Source organism: Staurois parvus, unplaced genomic scaffold (assembly GCF_062004578.1).
Source record: "Staurois parvus isolate SC_StPar_1 unplaced genomic scaffold, SC_StPar_1.0 ptg000093l, whole genome shotgun sequence".
NCBI classification, from domain to species: domain Eukaryota; kingdom Metazoa; phylum Chordata; class Amphibia; order Anura; family Ranidae; genus Staurois; species Staurois parvus.
In genome coordinates, this window is record NW_028317889.1 from 503,116 (window position 1) to 523,030 (window position 19,915).

At 42.8% G+C, this 19,915-nt stretch overlaps 1 protein-coding gene across 4 annotated transcripts in view; it reads left to right on the forward strand.

Annotated features, from left to right (window-relative positions):
• DOK5 (docking protein 5) overlaps window positions 1-19,915 on the forward strand; it is a 162,889-nt gene that overhangs the window by 103,204 nt on the left and 39,770 nt on the right. For 3 of the 4 annotated variants that reach the window (XM_089670709.1, XM_089670708.1, XM_089670705.1), the window contains exons 7-8: window positions 1,956-2,076; window positions 13,349-18,098. In XM_089670709.1, coding sequence (XP_089526835.1) covers window positions 1,956-2,076; window positions 13,349-13,410 — 183 coding nt within the window. In that variant the 3' untranslated portion in view covers window positions 13,411-18,098. Of the gene's footprint in view, window positions 1-1,955; window positions 2,077-13,348; window positions 18,099-19,915 lie in introns of those variants that run through there. The other variant, XM_089670707.1, reaches the window with a different exon arrangement.

Below are 19,915 nucleotides of genomic sequence, written 5' to 3' on the forward strand. Positions count from 1 at the left end.
TTGGCGATAACGACTTCACATCAGTAATATGTTTCTCCAATGTGTTAACTGGTGTGATGAGAAATAAGCCATTACACAATGGCTGGGAGTGCTGCACATGACAGTTGACTGATGCCGGGGAGAAATGGATGACTGTATCATCGCTGAGCTGACGGCTTTTCAGCGCTGGGGAAACTCTCTCCCAGAATTGTTCTATTTACTCAGCAAGAATGCACACGGCAGATGATTTCTCACCATAATACCCACTTTAGAGATAATTAATGGATGTGCTTATTAAGCCCTGTCCAGAGGAAGCCATGGTGTGTTTCCAGTAGGTGATGTGACATTCACATACTAACTTGTTCCATATTCTGATATTATATTTCATATAAAATGTGATTAGTATCCCAGCTTAAGGAGACACTGTGCCCTTGCCCATTCACGGCAAAGCGATAGGTTCTGTGGAAATGCCCCGCCCCCTCTTCATCCAACCACCTTGTGTCACTGGCATCAGTTTCACATCAGTCTGAGAGGCTTCCGAGATCATTCATAATTAATTTGCATTCCCATAGATTAATACAGGAGTCCTCCAGCAGCGCAGAGTATTTCAGGAGAGGAGAGTTATAGAGGAAGGAGCGGAGTCCTCTAGCAGAGCAGAGTATTTCAGGAGAGGAGAGTTATAGAGGAAGGAGCGGAGTCCTCCAGCAGAGCAGAGTATTTCAGGAGAGGAGTTATAGAGGAAGGAGCGGAGTCCTCCAGCAGTGCAGAGTATTTCAGGAGAGGAGTTATAGAGGAAGGAGCGGAGTCCTCCAGCAGTGCAGAGTATTTCAGGAGAGGAGAGTTATAGAGGAAGGAGCGGAGTCCTCCAGCAGTGCAGAGTATTTCAGGAGAGGAGAGTTATAGAGGAAGGAGCGGAGTCCTCCAGCAGTGCAGAGTATTTCAGGAGAGGAGAGTTACAGAGGAAGGAGCGGAGTCCTCCAGCAGCGCAGAGTATTTCAGGAGAGGAGAGTTATAGAGGAAGGAGCGGAGTCCTCCAGCAGCGCAGAGTTTTTCAGGAGAGGAGAGTTATAGAGGAAGGAGCGGAGTCCTCCAGCAGCGCAGAGTATTTCAGGAGAGGAGAGTTATAGAGGAAGGAGCGGAGTCCTCCAGCAGCGCAGAGTATTTCAGGAGAGGAGTTATAGAGGAAGGAGCGGAGTCCTCCAGCAGCGCAGAGTATTTCAGGAGAGGAGTTATAGAGGAAGGAGCGGAGTCCTCCAGCAGCGCAGAGTATTTCAGGAGAGGAGTTATAGAGGAAGGAGCGGAGTCCTCCGGCAGCGCAGAGTATTTCAGGAGAGGAGTTATAGAGGAAGGAGCGGAGTCCTCCGGCAGTGCAGAGTATTTCAGGAGAGGAGAGTTATAGAGGAAGGAGCGGAGTCCTCCAGCAGAGCAGAGTATTTCAGGAGAGGAGAGTTATAGAGGAAGGAGCGGAGTCCTCCAGCAGTGCAGAGTATTTCAGGAGAGGAGAGTTATAGAGGAAGGAGCGGAGTCCTCCAGCAGTGCAGAGTATTTCAGGAGAGGAGAGCTATAGAGGAAGGAGCGGAGTCCTCCAGCAGTGCAGAGTATTTCAGGAGAGGAGAGCTATAGAGGAAGGAGCGGAGTTCTCCAGCAGTGCAGAGTATTTCAGGAGAGGAGAGTTATAGAGGAAGGAGCGGAGTCCTCCAGCAGAGCAGAGTATTTCAGGAGAGGAGTTATAGAGGAAGGAGCGGAGTTCTCCAGCAGTGCAGAGTATTTCAGGAGAGGAGAGTTATAGAGGAAGGAGCGGAGTCCTCCAGCAGTGCAGAGTATTTCAGGAGAGGAGAGTTATAGAGGAAGAATCAGAGTCCTCCGGCAGCGCAGAGTATATGTGGGGATGACCCCTCCGGTATCAAGCAGGTATTGGAAATCTTCAGTTTTAAAATTGATGTTAATTATTTGTATCTGTTTATTTATTTTTTCAGCTGCAGAGAAGGATAAGTGAAAGGACAGTTTCCCTTAACACAATGGTCCCATTACCACGTAGCGCATACTGGCACCATATAACACGACAGCACAGCACTGGACAATTATACAGTCTTCAAGGTAAGAGACCTGATGAACGTTGTATCTTCTGTTGATATTCTCCATCCGTTTATCTCTGCTGATCTTAGTTTGGAATCAGTAGGCTGTTTCAGACATCTGTCATAGACATGACAATCTATTAACAGGGGGTCACCTTCATGTAAAATTGATCATTAGATCAAAAGATAAAAACAGCTGAAGTTTTATGCAAATCTTGAGTTTTATTGGCTCCAGCTGCTTTCCTCTACCAGACCCATGCTTTCCTATTGGTCCTTCAGGATGGAGGAGGGAGGGTCAAGCTCAGATTTCACAAGAAAATGTCAGACCTGCATATAACTTTAGCTGCCTATATTTCAGGATTGCTGATCATGTCAATATTATTATTATTATACAGGATTTATGGCGCCAACAGTTTGCTCAGCACTTTACAATATAACGGGAGACAATACAGCAACAATACAGTTCAATACAAGAGGGATAGGAGGGCCTGATCCTCAGAGCTTACAATCTAGGAGGGAGGGGCAATATGAGCTTTTCACTACAGAGTTCTTCACCCTGCGCAGTTTTTCAGTGTATTCTCAATTAGAATTGTCTGCGTTTGGGACTTTTATTTATTTTTGCTATGACTTCATAAAAAATGTCAGTGGCCTTTTCACACCACATCTAGAAGTGTCTCTTGTAATGTGATCCTCTAGTCAGATTCAGTGCTTGAAATAAGAAGGACTCCACAGTGATTTCGCATGTAGTACAGACAATCCTTGTCAGGATGATAACGGTAGGCTTCATGCGGGTAGCTTCTGTTATCTGTACGTTTCAGTGCTGAATTTTTCTGTTTGATTGGACTTTACATAACAAGACCATTAATACCTCACCGCTAATACTGAGATCACACTTGTACTGAGGTCTATTATACTGAATGAACTAATCTTAGAAAGTATTGCTATACTGAAAAAGTTTATTACTACTACTACAGGTACTTATATAGCACCGTCAATCTACGCAGCGCTTTATATATATATTGTACATTCATATCAGTCCCTAACCCTCAAGGGGCATACAGTATAAGGTCCCTAACCCTCAAGGGGCGTACAATCTAAGATTCCTAACCCTCAAGGGGCGTACAATATAAGGTCCCTAACCCTCAAGGGGCGTACAATCTAAGATTCCTAACCCTCAAGGAGCGTACAGTCTATGGTCCCTAACCCTCAAGGGGGGTACAATCTAAGGTCCCTAACCCTCAAGGGGCGTACAATCTAAGGTCCCTAACCCTCAAGGGGCGTATAATCTAAGGTCCCTAACCCTCAAGGGGCGTACAATCCAAGGTCCCTAACCCTCAAGGGGCGTATAATCTAAGGTCCCTAACCCTCAAGGGGCATACAATCTAAGGTCCCTAACCCTCAAGGGGCATACAATCTAAGGTCCCTAACCATCAAGGGGCGTATAATCTAAGGTCCCTAACCCTCAAGGGGCGTACAATCTAAGGTCCCTAACCCTCAAGGGGCGTATAATCTAAGGTCCCTAACCCTCAAGGGGCATACAATCTAAGGTCCCTAACCCTCAAGGGGCATACAATCTAAGGTCCCTAACCATCAAGGGGCGTATAATCTAAGGTCCCTAACCCTCAAGGGGCGTACAATCTAAGGTCCCTAACCCTCAAGGGGCGTACAATCTAAGGTCCCTAACTCTCAAGGGGCGTACAATCTAAGGTCCCTAACCCTCAAGGGGGGTACAATCTAAGGTCCCTAACCATCAAGGGGCGTACAATCTAAGGTCCCTAACCCTCAAGGGGTGTACAATCTAAGGTCCACAACTCACATTCATACATACACATACTAGGGACAATTTAGACAGGAACCAATTAACCTACAAGCATGTCTTTGGAGTGTGTAAGGAAACCGGAGTTCCCGGAGGAAACCCACGCAGGCGCAGGGAGAACATGCAAACTCCAGGCAGGTGATGCTGTGGTTGGGATTGTTGATACATGGAATAGACTTCTAGCAGAGAGGTAGTTGGGAAGGGGGGGGGGGGGGTGGTGGCGCTACACAAAGAAGGTTTTTCTACCTTCATGTATAGAATGCATGAAGTACAAAACATTCAGCCTTCGCAACCACTTTGTAGAGGAGATCAGTTGAAGGGGGAAGGAGATCCCTAGACATTTGCAGCCAGAACTGGTGTCCATATTGGGAGATTTCCTCTAACCTCTTCTTCCATTCCAACATTTTGAACTTTCATTGCTTTTTCTATTAGAAACAATGGTCACCAGGACAAAGAAAGGGTAATTCTCAAGACAGCAATTAAAACCTGAGCAATAACACCTAAAAAAAAATAAAATGTAACTTTATTTACAGTTGAACTGCTTGCCAGTTCTGACATGGACAGACTATGTCATTCTGAAGTACAGGTGTCTATTCCATGTGTTGCAGTGCATGTTAGCCCCCCTGGGCTGCAATCGTTCCACCGTATATCCTCTGTATACGTTTTCCAGGGTATACCCTCTATATGCTCTTTCCTTCATGTTTAGCCATATGGCATGTTTACTGTAAAAGAAGATGCAGATTTTACAGGGGGTCCTGTTCATTTGTATGCAGTGTGCGCATGTGGGAAACAACAACATCTGAGCTGCAGCAAACAAATTAAAAAAATAAATAAAAACAACCTAATGAGAGCCATTGAACACAAAGGAACAGGATTCTCATTTCAATCCAGCCTTTGGAAAGTGCGCATCAGTGTGGAGACGGGCCCTAAATCTCATCCCAATAGAATTAATACGTTTTTAACTGCAGCTTTGAATCAATTTTATGCTCCTTAAAGTTGAACATTCCCTTGATTTTTTTTTTTTTTTTTTGTAGATATAATTGCACCATCAGGGAGTGCAATAATTAGTCCTAATGGGTTTTCTGGCAGAGCTGAACTTTAACACTTGACCAAGCACAGTTCCTGATGGAGGAAATATTGCGAACAAATTCTTGTAAATTTTAGACATTCTTTATTGAAGCTCTTGACCCCCGTTGGCCACGGTACGCTTTTATTACCCTGGCCATTTGTAGACGTTTCTGGGTTTCAATTAGGACTCTATGTAGAATATTTATTTTCTATCCACATATGTATTGATGCAATAATAACAGTAAATAATCGTAATGGTGATTTACTAGTGTAGGAGACAAGGCAAGTATGCCGTTATCTTCTCTGGAATGATATGTAATGACACCACTCAGGCCTAAAGGTGACATAGCTGAAGATAACTCTGGGATGTCACTGAGGGGTTTATTTACCAACTTCATAGAAACCAATCAGCTTCTAAGCTCAGCTTGTTTGATTAAAGAAGAAATCCAGGCAAAATTACTATTTTCCTATAAGGCTGTGCCCGCGCTGCATGGATTAAATGCTCGTTTTTGTCTAGGGGCTCAAAAAATAAAGATATACTTACCTAATCCACCAATCCTCCGAGTGCGAGACCCGTCCACGACGCTCCTGCCCCCCCCAGCAGACTAGTGGTCTTGTAAGTGGGCTGTTCCTGACATCCATTACGCCCATAGACCCGCTCCCAATGTGAGGACGGCAGGAACAGTCCACCGCTCGACGTGGGGGAGTACGGTTTTCTGGAGGATCGGAGCAATGGGTAACTACAGCTTTTACATGAGCCCCTAGACAAAACGAGCGCTTAACCCATGAAATGCGGCCACATCCCCACTGCATGGGAAAATAAAATTTTGAATCAGAGTTTTGCTTTCAGTTTTGGCAAAACAACCTGGAAGCTGATTGGTTTCTATGCAGAAGTGAGCCTGATTTTGCACTCTCCAGCTTTGGTAAATAATAAACTAGTCAGATAAATCACAGCAAACTAGTGACATCAGTAATTATCACTGAGACTCAACCAGTCAGCTCGCAGTTATCTACTGACATCAGTGATGTTCAGACTAGAACAGTGGTCTCTAAACCGCGGTCCGGGTAGCTGGATGTGGCCCTTTGCTTGCCTTTATCTGGCCCTTGGGGCACTATTCCTCCTACTGACACCAACAATGGGCAACTTTCCACCCACTGACACCAACAATGGGGCACTATTCCTCCCATTGACACCAACAATGGGGCACTATTCCTTCCACTGATACCAATGATGGGGCACTATTCCTCCCATTGACACCAATGATGGGGCTCTATTCCTCCCACTGACACCAATGATGGGGCACTATTCCTCCCACTGATACCAATGATGGGGCACTATTCCTCCCATTGACACCAATGATGGGGCTCTATTCCTCCCACTGACACCAATGATGGGGCACTATTCCTCCCACTGACACCAATGATGGGGCACTATTCCTCCCATTGATACCAATGATGGGGCATTATTCCTCCCACTGACACCAATGATGGGGCACTATTCCTCCCATTGACACCAATGATGGGGCACTATTCCTCCCACTGACACCAATGATGGGGCACTATTCCTCCCACTGACACCAATGATGGGGCACTATTCCTCCCATTGACACCAATGATGGGGCTCTATTCCTCCCACTGACACCAATGATGGGGCACTATTCCTCCCATTGATACCAATGATGGGGCATTATTCCTCCCACTGACACCAATGATGGGGCACTATTCCTCCCATTGACACCAATGATGGGGCACTATTCCTCCCACTGACACCAATGATGGGGCACTATTCCTCCCACTGACACCAATGATGGGGCACTATTCCTCCCACTGATACCAATGATGGGGCACTATTCCTCCCACTGATACCAATGATGGAGCACTATTCCTCCCACTGATAGCAATGATGGGACACTATTCCTCCCACTGACACCAATGATGGGGCACTATTCCTCCCACTGATACCAATGATGGGGCACTATTCCTCCCACTGATAGCAATGATAGGGCACTATTCCTCCCACTGATAGCAATGATAGGGCACTATTCCTCCCACTGACACCAATGATGGGACACTATTCCTCCCACTGATACCAATGATGGGACGCTATTCCTCCCACTGACACCAATGATGGGACACTATTCCTCCTACTGATACCAATGATGGGACACTATTCCTCCTACTGATACCAATGATGGGGCACTATTCCTCCTACTGACCCCAATGATGGGACACTATTCCTCCCACTGATACCAATGATGGGGCACTATTCCTCCCTCTGACAGCAATGATGAGGCACTATTCCTCCCACTAAAGATGTTTCATTGTTTACTCCCACTGACATCAGAGCATTTTCTATTCACCCCCCCCCCATAAAGTCTGAAGAACAGTAAACCGGCTCTTTTGTTTAGAAAGTTTGGAGACCCCTGGACTAGAGGCTAGTGATGACACAGAGATTCAGGTAAAATACACCTTTACATACATTTTTGCCTATAGATCAGAAAAAGGTGCATCAATCTACAGGGAGTAATTTGTACAAATTATAGATCTGTTCACAGAACAAACAGAGATAAACTGGTAGGAAGCTACAGGAAAAACACTGACACCGACTACAGGCAGAGGTTTACCAGTTTAGGTAGGTGGATATGTAGAACAGATGGAGGTGTACTGGTCTGAGTAGATAGTGTCACAGAAGTAGTGGGCCCTCTGTGTCACCAGGTAAATGTAATCCTTAAAGAGGTAAAGGTTCTAAGGAACACCAGAGCACCCCAGAAGGCAGAGCACCCCAGAAGGCAGAGCACCCCAGAAGGCAGAGCACCAGAGTACCCCAGAAGGCAGAGCACCAGAGCACCCCAGAAGGCAGAGCACCAGAGCACCCTGGAAGGCATGATGGGCTTGTTGTTGTGCCCTCAGTTACACTTGGAGTGGCAACAGCTGACAGCAGGCAGAAATGAAGCACAGTTACCAATCAGCAGTGAAGGTCAACTAGGCATTAAGGCAAGGCAGGTGGTTAACAAGAATCATTGAGAAACCGGCAGGGATTGTAAACAGGTGTCAGAACTCGAACAGAGATCAGTTTACGGGAGCCTTAAAGTGGTTGTAAACCTCTGACATGGAATCTGAGCAAAGCATAGCCCTCTATAGTGTATACTTGGTTCAATCCAGGGCACTAGTGTCATTTCTGTCTGCTGCTTTGTCCCTATGCTATCTGCATGATTCACTTCTGACAAGTTTTCCTGACACCAAGAAGTAAAAAGGTGACGGGAGGAAGGGGAGTCCCTTACCTCCAATCAGCTCTCCTCACTGTGTGTAGCTTCAGCTCCCCACCCCATGCTTTCTGGAAGCTCGGACAAACTGTAGAAATTCTGCGCTTTGAATCGCTGTAGAGAAGAAAAGACTGCGGATGAAAAGGCACAACTTATGTGGGAGGATCTGTTTCATCTCTGTGTATCATCTGAGGCCAGGCACTTCACTGGGTATATCTTGGGGTTTACAACCACTTGAAGAACAGACAGTATACTGGTCTAAGCAGATGGATATGTCGAGCAGACAGGGGTGCACCAGTCTGAGTAGGTGGATATGTGGAAAAGATAGAGGTGCACCAGTGCAAGGAGACGGATGTATAGAACGGACTGAAGTGTACCAGTTTAAGCTGGTGGATTAGGTCTAAATGGGTAAATATGTAGAACCAGTGCCAATAGATGTATATGCAGAACAGACTGAGGTGTACCAGTGCCAATAGATGTATATGCAGAACAGACTGAGGTGTACCAGTCTATGTAGGTAGATATGTAGAAGAGATGGAGGTCCACCAGTGCAAATAGATTGATATGTAGAAATATGTAGAACAGATGGAGGTGTATCAGTGCAAATAGATGGATATATAGAACAGACTGAGGTGTATCAGTGCAAATAGATGGATATGTAGAACAGACGGAGGTGTATCAGTGCAAATAGATGGATATATAGAACAGACGGAGGTGTATCAGTGCAAATAGATGGATATATAGAACAGACTGAGGTGTATCAGTGCAAATAGATGGATATATAGAACAGACGGAGGTGTATCAGTGCAAATAGATGGATATATAGAACAGACGGAGGTGTATCAGTGCAAATAGATGGATATGTAGAACAGACGGAGGTGTATCAGTGCAAATAGATGGATATATAGAACAGACGGAGGTGTATCAGTGCAAATAGATGGATATATAGAACAGACGGAGGTGTATCAGTGCAAATAGATGGATATGTAGAACAGACGGAGGTGTATCAGTGCAAATAGATGGATATGTAGAACAGACGGAGGTGTATCAGTGCAAATAGATGGATATGCAGAACAGATTGAGGTGTACAGTCTATGTAGGTAGGTATGTAGAAGAGATGGAGGTCCACCAGTGCAAATAGATGGACATGTAGAACAGACGGAGGTGTATCAGTGCAAATAGACAGAGGTGTAGAATAGACAAAGATGTACCTGTGAGCAGGGTTCTGTGTGATGTGTCAGCGGCAGAGATCACACAAAGGCTGAGTAATGTAAACTGTATATTGTAGAACTTTCCAACAAGGTACATCCAGGCCCTACGGGTGGCATACCTGTCCGAAGCCACTTATGGAGACAGTAGCAGAGGTTCTGTAGATTGAAATGATGCTGACAGTTTCTGCAGTGAAGAGCAGGAAAGCAGCCTGGCCAGTCCAACCCAATTGGGAGGCTTCCTACGTGGAGATAGCGTGGTCCCTACGCTGTCCCTAATCCTCTGGAACAGCTCCCTGAAGGTATATGCTGTCCCTTATAGATGGGGAACCTATCCTTGCACTAACCACTCACAAAATGCATGCCAGATCAGGGGGCCGTGGCTTAAAGCGGAGTTCCAGTCTCCTTGACACTTTTCTACAAAAAGCACCCTCGTGATTCTCTTCAGTTGCACTATATAATTATGACAGTGTTCTAACTGTATATCTTTTGCTAAATGTGCCATTCCTCAGTAGGATCCCGGCAGACAGGCAGCAGCCATTACTAGCTTGGCCATCCGAAGCCAGCTCCTACTTTTTTCTGGGATTCGATGCAGCTGGCTACCCAACATGCACCTCCTGATCTCATGCCTTCCCTGTAAGGACACAGCATGGCGCACTGAGTTTTTCATAGGTTGCCATAACAAGATGGTGGCATTGGTGGCCCTATTGTTATGGCAATCTGTCAATCAATCTTCCTGATAACGTCACCATCAGTCAAGAAATACAGCGAGATTTCACCATTAGGCTTCCCGAAGACTCTTGGGATGAATGACGCCGATATCCCAAGAGTCCTAGGTGATGCAATCGCTTAGGCAGAAAGACTGGAAGTGCAGAACACAGCAAAAAAAGGTATTTAGAAAAACAAAATCCCATTACAGTCTGTTCTGCGGGTGGGCATTGTGTGGCAAGGAACATGAAAAAAAGGTGGAATTCCACTTTAAATAAGCTCTGCTCTCACTCAAGATGGCCATGGCGGTCACAAGAGGCACCAGCATCCAATCAGACAGCTGTTCTCCTGGTGACTTGAGGAAATCATAGAGGTACTAAGTTCCCCAAAACTTCCTTCCCCTGCTGTATTGCTGCTTCAGCCTAGCGCCACCTGCAGTGGGGAATACAGACTGCAGCTGCTTACACACATGTCTAAGTAGAAGGATATATAGAACAGATGGAGGTTCTCTGCTGCAAATAGATTAAAAATGTAGAACAGATGGAGGTATACTGGTCTGAGTAGGTGGATGTGTAGAACGCACAGAGGTGTACCAGTGCATATAGATGGATGTGTAGAACAGATGGAGGGGTACCCATGTAAGTAAGTGGATATGTTAGATCAGATGGAGGTGAACCGGTCTAATTAGGTTAATATGTAGAAGAGGTAGAAGTACAGAAATGCATATAGATGGATACGTTATGTGGAACAGACAGAGGTGTACCTGTGTACGTAGACAGAGTTGTAGAATCTTTGCGTGTGTTAGTTTTGATCCTTGGAAAGTATAACCATAAATATAAAACCTTTTTTTTTGTTAGTATTTTGGTCTAGTTGAGCCCTAATAAAGTATTCACAAGCCATCATTATTAAGTATGTAGATCTATTAATTACCTTGGTTTAATAAAAGGTAAATCAGTTTACATATTAAGAATTCTGCAGTACATCTACATGGAAATCAGGTGCCTTAATTTAATTAAATGGGAAATAAAAAATGGAAAATTATATTTGCCATAAATATATTACAAAATTATCTGCATCAATCTCAATTACGCGGAGTAAGCTGCGGACACGTTATTGATTCCCTACATATTTGCCCTCATTTAGCGGGATACGTTGTTTGAATGTCTAATTACCTCCTAGAAAGAAAACGGATTGGACTTCCAACTCTTAAACATGAATCACTGGTATCTTTAAACTATGATGTTTATTTTAAATGTTTTTTTTTCCCTTCCAATCGCTAATGGCGTACGGTTCTCCTAGCTCAACAGCGACATCTAGCGCTGCATCTTTCTTTTTCTTCTTCGTGCTTTTGAAAGGGACATGAATAATATGATTTTTTTAACATTTATATATTTATATAGTGTTGACAACATTTCTTAGAGCAGTGAGCCATTCACAAGCATTCCCTTTTATTGAGGGAATTTCCAGATTTATATTCCTATTATTTTGAATTCAACATTGTGAAAAATAAAGAAGAAAATGTCTAAGGGACTTTACTGAGTCATGCTTCACAAGTTAAAAAATATAGCATTTTATTCAAAAAGAGCACATATAAGATCATTAGAAACAGACACATAGATCATGATATACAATACAGCAAAAAACTCTAAAATACAAATTTAGATGAGAGAGCATTAAGGTGATCACCACATTGTCATTGGTCAAGATCTTGTAAAAGTTCATGAAACAACGTTCACTTCTTCAGGAGGTATGGATAATCATGAGTGCAGTGTCTATGGAGAGACCAGGTCAATAGTGATAGGAAAAAAAAGATGGGGGGGGGGGTGGGTTAGGAAAAAAAGGAAAGGGGGAGATTCACAAACATGGCAATCAAACAGATCGACCCCATATCCAAAAAAAAAAATAAAATTATTAAGTAAAACTTACCACAATACTGTATAGATCAGGGGTGGGCAAACTTTTTGACTTGAGGCCGCAATGGGTTCATATATTGGACCCGGGGGCCGGACCAAGAGTAGATGAATGATGTGTATGTGTCATCCATAGTAAATATAGTAATATTCCCCCATAGTAAGCATAGTAATGAATCCCCCATATAGTAATTCATCCCCCATATAGTAATTCATCCCCCATATAGTAATTCATCCCCCATAGTAATTCATCCCCCATATAGTAATTCATCCCCCATATAGTAATTCATCCCCCATATAATAATTCATCCCCCATAGTAATTCATCCCCCATAGTAATTCATCCCCCATATAGTAATTCATCCCCCATAGTAATTCATCCCCCATATAGTAATTCATCCCCCATATAGTAATTCATCCCCCATATAGTAATTCATCCCCCATAGTAATTCATCCCCCATATAGTAATTCATCCCCCATAGTAATTCATCCCCCATATAGTAATTCATCCCCCATAGTAATTCATCCCCCATATAGTAATTCATCCCCCATAGTAATTCATCCCCCATATAGTAATTCATCCCCCATAGTAATTCATCCCCCATAGTAATTCATCCCCCATATAGTAATTCATCCCCCTATAGTAATTCTTTCCCCATATTCCCCTGTGTCAATTTACTTACCTTTGCTCCGCGCGTTCCTCTCGCCGTGTTCCCGCGCCGTTCCGGTCTTCAGGGCGGACTGTGAGAGGAGCCTAGCTCCCCTCACGTTCGTCACGCTGCCCCGCCTACACACATCCTGACAGCCAATGTATCACGCTCCGCGGACCGGATTAAAAGGTCCGCCGGGCCGTAGTTTGCCCATTGCTGGTATAGATACTTACCTATCATCAATGTGAAAGGTGAAACATAAAATCTGAAAACAAATGTTTCCCCTGATCATGGACTGCAACAAGAAAGCACCACCCTGAGGTACTAGTCCGATTCGGGAGCTGTGGAAAGGTCTGGACTAATATCGAAAGCCAAGAGTGGTAATATAGTATTTGGTTGGCTGAAATAAAACATTGTGAAAAAGGCATTTAACCGAACACAAAATATTAATATGCAATATTTCACATTTACATGAATAACAAAAATGAAAAAAAAATGTAAACATCTGAAGGCTGACCATAATAAAAAAAAAAAAAGAAAATATGTACAAAACTTATGAGATGTATATTTTCCATAATACATAATAACGTGTCATCTGTCACTCAGAATCTTATCTTTCTTTTCCCTCTTTCTGTCCCTCTCTGTCTTTCTGCTTTCTTTGCTGCTGCCAAGACCTATCAACACAGAAGCTTCATAGAACAGACACGTTTCCTACCTACAGATCCGAGCACTGATGAAGACTGAATGGGACTTGTTTACTCTATAGAAACTTTTTTTTGTTCTTGAACTGGCAATCCGATTTCTTATCTGTTATGAATAGCTAGATGTTCATAGAACATTACCAACAAGCTGGAATATTTATATACTCTTCGATGCAACTTTTTTAAAAATCTTCATGAAGAATGCGCTTTTTGCCATTCGAGGAAATATTTTCACCACGTTTGACCATATGGACTGGAGAATGACATATCTCATGTTTATATCTCACGTCATCATCGCAAGTGTGTTTTTGTAGGTTTTAGCCGGACAGCCTGCAGCTTTCTAAACGGGAAAGGCACACAGAGTTGGAGATCTGTTGGTGGCCAAAACCTGCTTTGGATGTTTGTCTTGCTGTACTATATTGTGATTTTTTTGTTGTCTTTTATTTTGTTTTGGTGACATTCTAAAATGTTATAACAAGTCCTAAATTTCTTGGATTTTTTTTTTAAACTTTTTTTTCCGCATGTGCACTGGGGTTAGTTTTTGGCTCTCTAAATTTTCAAACAGAAAATTCTACCTGTGATGCAGAATGTTCCTACATTATATCTACCCATCTCTGTGTTTATGGTAATTACGGCAAAACTATAGGAGAATCACATTACTAATCATTTTGTTTCTAATTTACAGATTTTTAGCGGTATGGACAGGGGCGGACTGACAACTCATGGGGCCCCCCCAGGCAATAGGGGATCATGGGGCCCCTGTGTCCTTGCCCAAACTCAAAAAGGCCTATCAAAAAGGTACCAGGGGCATCTCATGGGGCCCCCTACTGACCCCGGGCCCTCGGGCAGTGCCCAAGTTTCCAAATGGTCAGTCCGCCCCTGGGTATGGATTACCTTATATAATCAGGCTTCATGCATGGTGGGGCACAGGGAAGAGGGAACAGATAATAGCTGCAGCCCACTACACAACAAAGCAAATTACGTGTTTACAAGAACAGGGGGGTGATAGGAAAGACTGCAGAGCTAACAGTCATTACAATTCAGCATGACAGGAATCAGCAGCAGGGATGGCCAGATCTGTGTAGGGAAACTAAAACCAGACAATACAGGTATAAATACATGTATTTATAGTAAAACAAAAGACATCCAAACACCAGCAAACATACAAAAGATTCAAATGAACCACAACCATATAACCAAAATGCCTAAGTAGCAACCTAATTTTATTTAAAATGTACAAAAATTGGGTACACGGGTAAACAGGAAAAATTGGAGATTCAGGGAACAGATGGGAAGGGGGAACCAGTACTGGGATCAGGTACAAGGGGAGCAGAAAAATGCAGGGCAGGTTCAGGATGCAGGGCAGGAGAAAGTTCAAGATCTAGGCTCAGGATAAGTGGCAAACAGAATCAGGCAGCAGCAAAGTACTGGAATGACAGGCACTTAATATGGGAGGACCTAAATACCCTCCCAGCAGCCAGCATCAGGTGGAAACTGATCACTGGGGTCTGCTGGCTGCTGTGAGATATTTGCTGGTGGACACTGGAATTACAACCCTCTACCTAGGGATATCACAGTGCCACCAGCAGGTGATCCAGGTCCTGACACAGTAACTTCTACACAGTAGCCATCAGGCTACATCATTCTCTGCCGTCAGAGGAACTTACAGTCTTAAGGGTCCTGTCACAGCCATACCAACATGCAAACACACCGGAGCTCATTTAGGTTAGATACCAAAAACCTGGCAATGGATTTTTCAAACTGGGGGGGTGGGACAGCATACATACTCCATGTAGACATGTTTCTGGTAAGAACTGAATGCAGCATTGTTGAAAATGGTTCCACCTCGCTCTGTGGGGGGTAATTTACAAAAATATTAGGTTGCAATGTCCAAAAAAAGAAAGAGCTAGTCAAACTACATTTAATATGTGATATATAAGGAAAAATAAAAATTATTGTATTTAGACAATATTAAAATTGCAATTCTAGAGGTGCAGCCATCCACAATTTATACATTGCCAAGTTCATCTTTGAGTTGTCTGGTGTTTCAGAAAGATCCATCATGTCATATCTGCAAATTTTCACTCACTGTGCCTTGTTCACCAGGAACCCTCCAGTTGGTTACTCGCTCTTTATGCACTATGTGTCTGAAACATTTTTGGTGGGGGCATATAGCTCCAGAAGTATTATTTTGTACGTATGGTCTTTGTGCGGTCACCTACAGAAACTGGTAAGGCATCCTGGTCAATATAATCTGCTTTTGCTACACTTGCATACATTTTTGAACATTACTGCTGAACTACAACTACTGCACTCTTGTATACTCCTCTTATCCTTTGAGGACTTATCATTTTCAAATCTTTTAAACCTAGCTCTGCCTACAGACGCGGTGCAACTTGTTGACGCTGTGGCCTTCATTTATTCTTTATTCTGAAAGTAATTTTAAAATAAGTTATATCTTGCTTTTTAGGAGATCCCTCTGTGGTCATGTTGTGAAGAACTGAAGGGAAAGTAACATCCTGTCTAAAAAATAATATTTTAGTCATACAGCAACTCACAAAGCTCTTTTTCATTATGACAGACTTCACCTTCAGGTGACTGAACAGTGGCAAAAAGAGATGGCTGCATGGACATACCCATATATAAACCCTCCCACTTCCAGCTAGCCTCGGTTTTCCAGGGTCCGTACCTGAACTAAAGGGCCAGTCCTACCTGTCTCTGTTAGCAAACATCTAATAGACAACACAGACCCTGCAGAGCTTTGGTTGAATCCTCAATCTGAGGTCATTGCTGGACCCATCTCACAGATTGGAGTACCTGGGCCCAACATTAGGCATGGCCCTGTTCAGAATCTTCTTGCCTTGGAACAAACTTTTGTCCCTTGACTTCTATGACTGAGCCCATCAAAGGTCTTGGATCTAATGGTTGCTCTTTTCAAGGCTGCAGTTTACACTCCATTTAACTTGAAAATGCTGCAACATAACATTCTGACAATGTGGAACAAACAGGCTTTGTCTTTGGGCCCCAATGCCAGACTGTCCCTAGTGAGGTTGATTTCCAACCCAGTGTCGGAGTCAGGGAAGCTCTGTCCTTCAAAGACGTGAAAGTTTTGCCAGCCTGTAAGACTGGGTGGCAGATTACCCTATCAGTGCAGGGGACTTAATGGTTGGAGGACGCTCACTGTCCTAAGTTCTAAGTGATTCAGTTCACTCCTCTATTTTGAGGACACCTGTTGAGAAGGAGGCACCACAAGTTGTAATGCACAGAAGGAAATAAAGTTGATACTCCTAACTGCGTGTTCCAATCCTGTCCGTTGTTCACATCCCAGACATGGAAAATCTGCAGGTGGGCTTTCTCAGTTATCAGCTGCTGGAAGTTGAAAATCAGACTCCTGGCAGACGTTCTGTGGGCTCTTCCAAATCATCTGGACCTTCTGTTTTATGGGCCAGTGTTCCATCCTGCTTCTTGGTCACTTGCTTTAATGGTATGGCTGTTGAAGCCACAGTCCTAAGTGGCAGAGGCCTTTTGGACACGTTCAAATCTACCCTCTTATATGTATACAGTATATCTAGGAAATCTGCTTCTCCCAAAGTCTACCATTGCACCCGAAAGGCCTAATTTGCTTGTGCGAATCAATGAACTTTCATCCTAGAAAGTATTCCATACGACGTATTCCGTTTTCCTTCTTGTCTGGTCTAGACCAGCATCTGGTATGAGTGCCATTTGAAGGACTAATCTGGGCCTTGGCTGTTTTTTGTTTCAGAGACCTCTTGGCTTTTAACATTTTAGTTAAGTTGTGCATCTCCTGTGCTCCACTGACACCTTAATCTGGTTCTCTCCATTCCCTGGAAGCTGCCTTATGAACCTATTAGTGTTATTTTATTGTCTGACCTTATTTGCAAGGTGGCTTTTACTGTTTCTTTACAGTGCAGAGTGTTTCGAGGTTAGTGGCCTTATCCTAAGTTGGCCATACAAGGTTAGATTTTTTTTTGCGCAGTAAGTGCGAACAAATCTCCCGCTGTGGCACCCACGGCTATCAGAATACCCGAACAGCAGTTGCATTCAAACAGATGGTTTGGCCAACATTTTACATTAAAACAAACCATAGCATTTTGATTTTTAATTCAGGCTGTTAGGTTTTTTTGTATAGAAATGCCACCATTTTTCTTATTTATACTTCATAGAAAGTAACACATTGTCGTGTGACTTATCCTTTTATAATATATACAGTTGCTAAAGCGGCATTCTCAGACAGTGACTGCTTGAGCTTAATCGCGAACGCATTTCTCAGAGCAAAGTTTGTTTTAATTAATATACAATAATAAAATGAAGTTTTGTGGATGTCTATGAGATACCCAGGTGATATATCAAAATGAAATTATCTTAATATTATTTTTGATTTTGTCCTATTAGGTATTAGAATGAAGTGCAAATGTTTTTGAGTTGTTTGCCCTACATAGGGAGTCTTGAAAGTAAATTTAAATTTTCTTTTCTTTTTTCCAATCCAACTCAATATAAATGCTACAATGCTGAAAATTGTTCAAAGTTTCCCCGTAGAAATCATATATTCTTGGGTTGTCTTTTTTTTTTCCTCCGGTCATTTATTTTGTTGTATGTTGTCTTAAACATTAACGTCTGTGACATAGATCACTACAGGTTCTTAAGATTTAGTGAAATGCATACATTCATTATACTATTTTAATAAACTTAGGTTCTGTAAACCCTGGAGTGTTTTTTTTTTTTTTTAAACATTCACATTTTAAAAACATATCTAAATGCAGAAACAAAAATGTAATGTATTGCAGCTGATGTAAATATGAAAATAAAATGCTTCCTGTCTCTGGATGGCTACACTCACTCCTCCATTGTATTTATGGAAGGAGCCAGGGATGTCACCGCCACCCTAAGACAGAACTACAAACACATTTTCTTCTCCATCACTACAACATGAGGGTAGAATGGGAGGGACTTGTAGTTTACAGAGGATTGTTTGGAATGAATGTTTTTTGAGATATCAGCTCACAGGAAGTGGCATGGATGCTGCGTCTTTGGCAAAATCAACAGGTATTTTCTGTACTTAATGAAAATGTTTTTAGCCTAAAAAAAAAAAGAAAACAAATGTAGTCACCATCTCTAACTGCAATTTATCCAAGTGGTGTTCCAGTCTCACTTGAAAAAAAATAAAAATCAGCTGGTACAGCCTCTCACTTGTCCTATGATCCAACAGTGTGTTCACACGAGCCGGCCATCCTCTCTCCCGGCGCCGGTATCGTAAGTGTAGGAACCTGGCTGTGTATTATGAATGGTCCTTTAGTCTTCTGGGACCTGTCATGTGTCCCAGAAGACTACGGGAAGGGTAGACAACTTCCACTTCTGATCACCTAGGCGGTTAGAGTGCAAGTGGGGGCAGGTACCTGTCAAAATTTGGTATCCACTCCCTAAAGTTGCCAATAATTCACAGGGAGTGGAGGGCCAGTCCTTAAAGTGCAACATCCCCTTTTGGGGGGAGCTCCACTTCAAAAATCCCTAATTTTCTATGGCCTTTGGTCTAAATTTATGGTTTAAGTGTTATGAGAAACTAGAATTATCTTTTTTTTTTTTAAAGATTTTTTTCAGATTTTCTTGTTTAAAGGGAAGTTCCCATTTTTGAAAGGAGTGATTCCCAGATTCAGAGATTCAGGTCCAACTCAACTCTGTCATTTGCTAGGTCACTGTTGGCCACATTGTCAAATTCAGGGGTGCGAAAAATTCTCAGTCATAGAACACTAAGTGCAAACACTTATCAACAGAATTCTACTTCATCTATATTTGTCTTTGGGAAGTAAATTTTTCATGAGCACCACTGTGAACTCTTTTCCTAAGTCAGTAGAATTTATTCTTAGGAGGCATTTCTGCTGAAGCTCAGGAAAGGATCTACAATGACTTATTAGGAGATGTTTGTTGTCATTTAAAAATAACAAAGAGTTTTCTTTATCGGGAATTTCTGATCGATAACACATTGGGAAACGGATAAATCTGACTCTTTTGTTTGGTACTTTATTGAACCTGGTGACATTGCCATACAATTAATGGTGCGTTGCTGGACTTCATGATGAATTCCCAGTAAACGTCAGGGACAATTATTGGAAATCATTAGTGTACTGGGACAGGAGTCATTTGTGTTCAAGTCTAATGGGCTTGGGTTTGTTTCAAGGGGGTAATAATTCTACAGACATGGAAAATTTAAAAGGTAAGTCAAACAATAGCTGAAAATTCAAGAGTGGCCACAGGATAGCAAAGTGACCACAGAGCAAGATATCTTAGCAATGGTGGGGAGTAACATAAACATTAACTGAAACACAGCACCACCTCCATGGTTCCTTTAGACCAGGTTATCCAACTTTTTGACTTTCCAGAGCCACGCTGGAAGAAGAGGGAAGAGAAGAGGATAGCTGATGAGCAGAAAAAGTTGGGCAGATCACAAGTTAATGATCACTGATATAGATAATGTACCTATATAAGTAATAAAACGTAATTTGTTTGTAATATTTTTTATTAT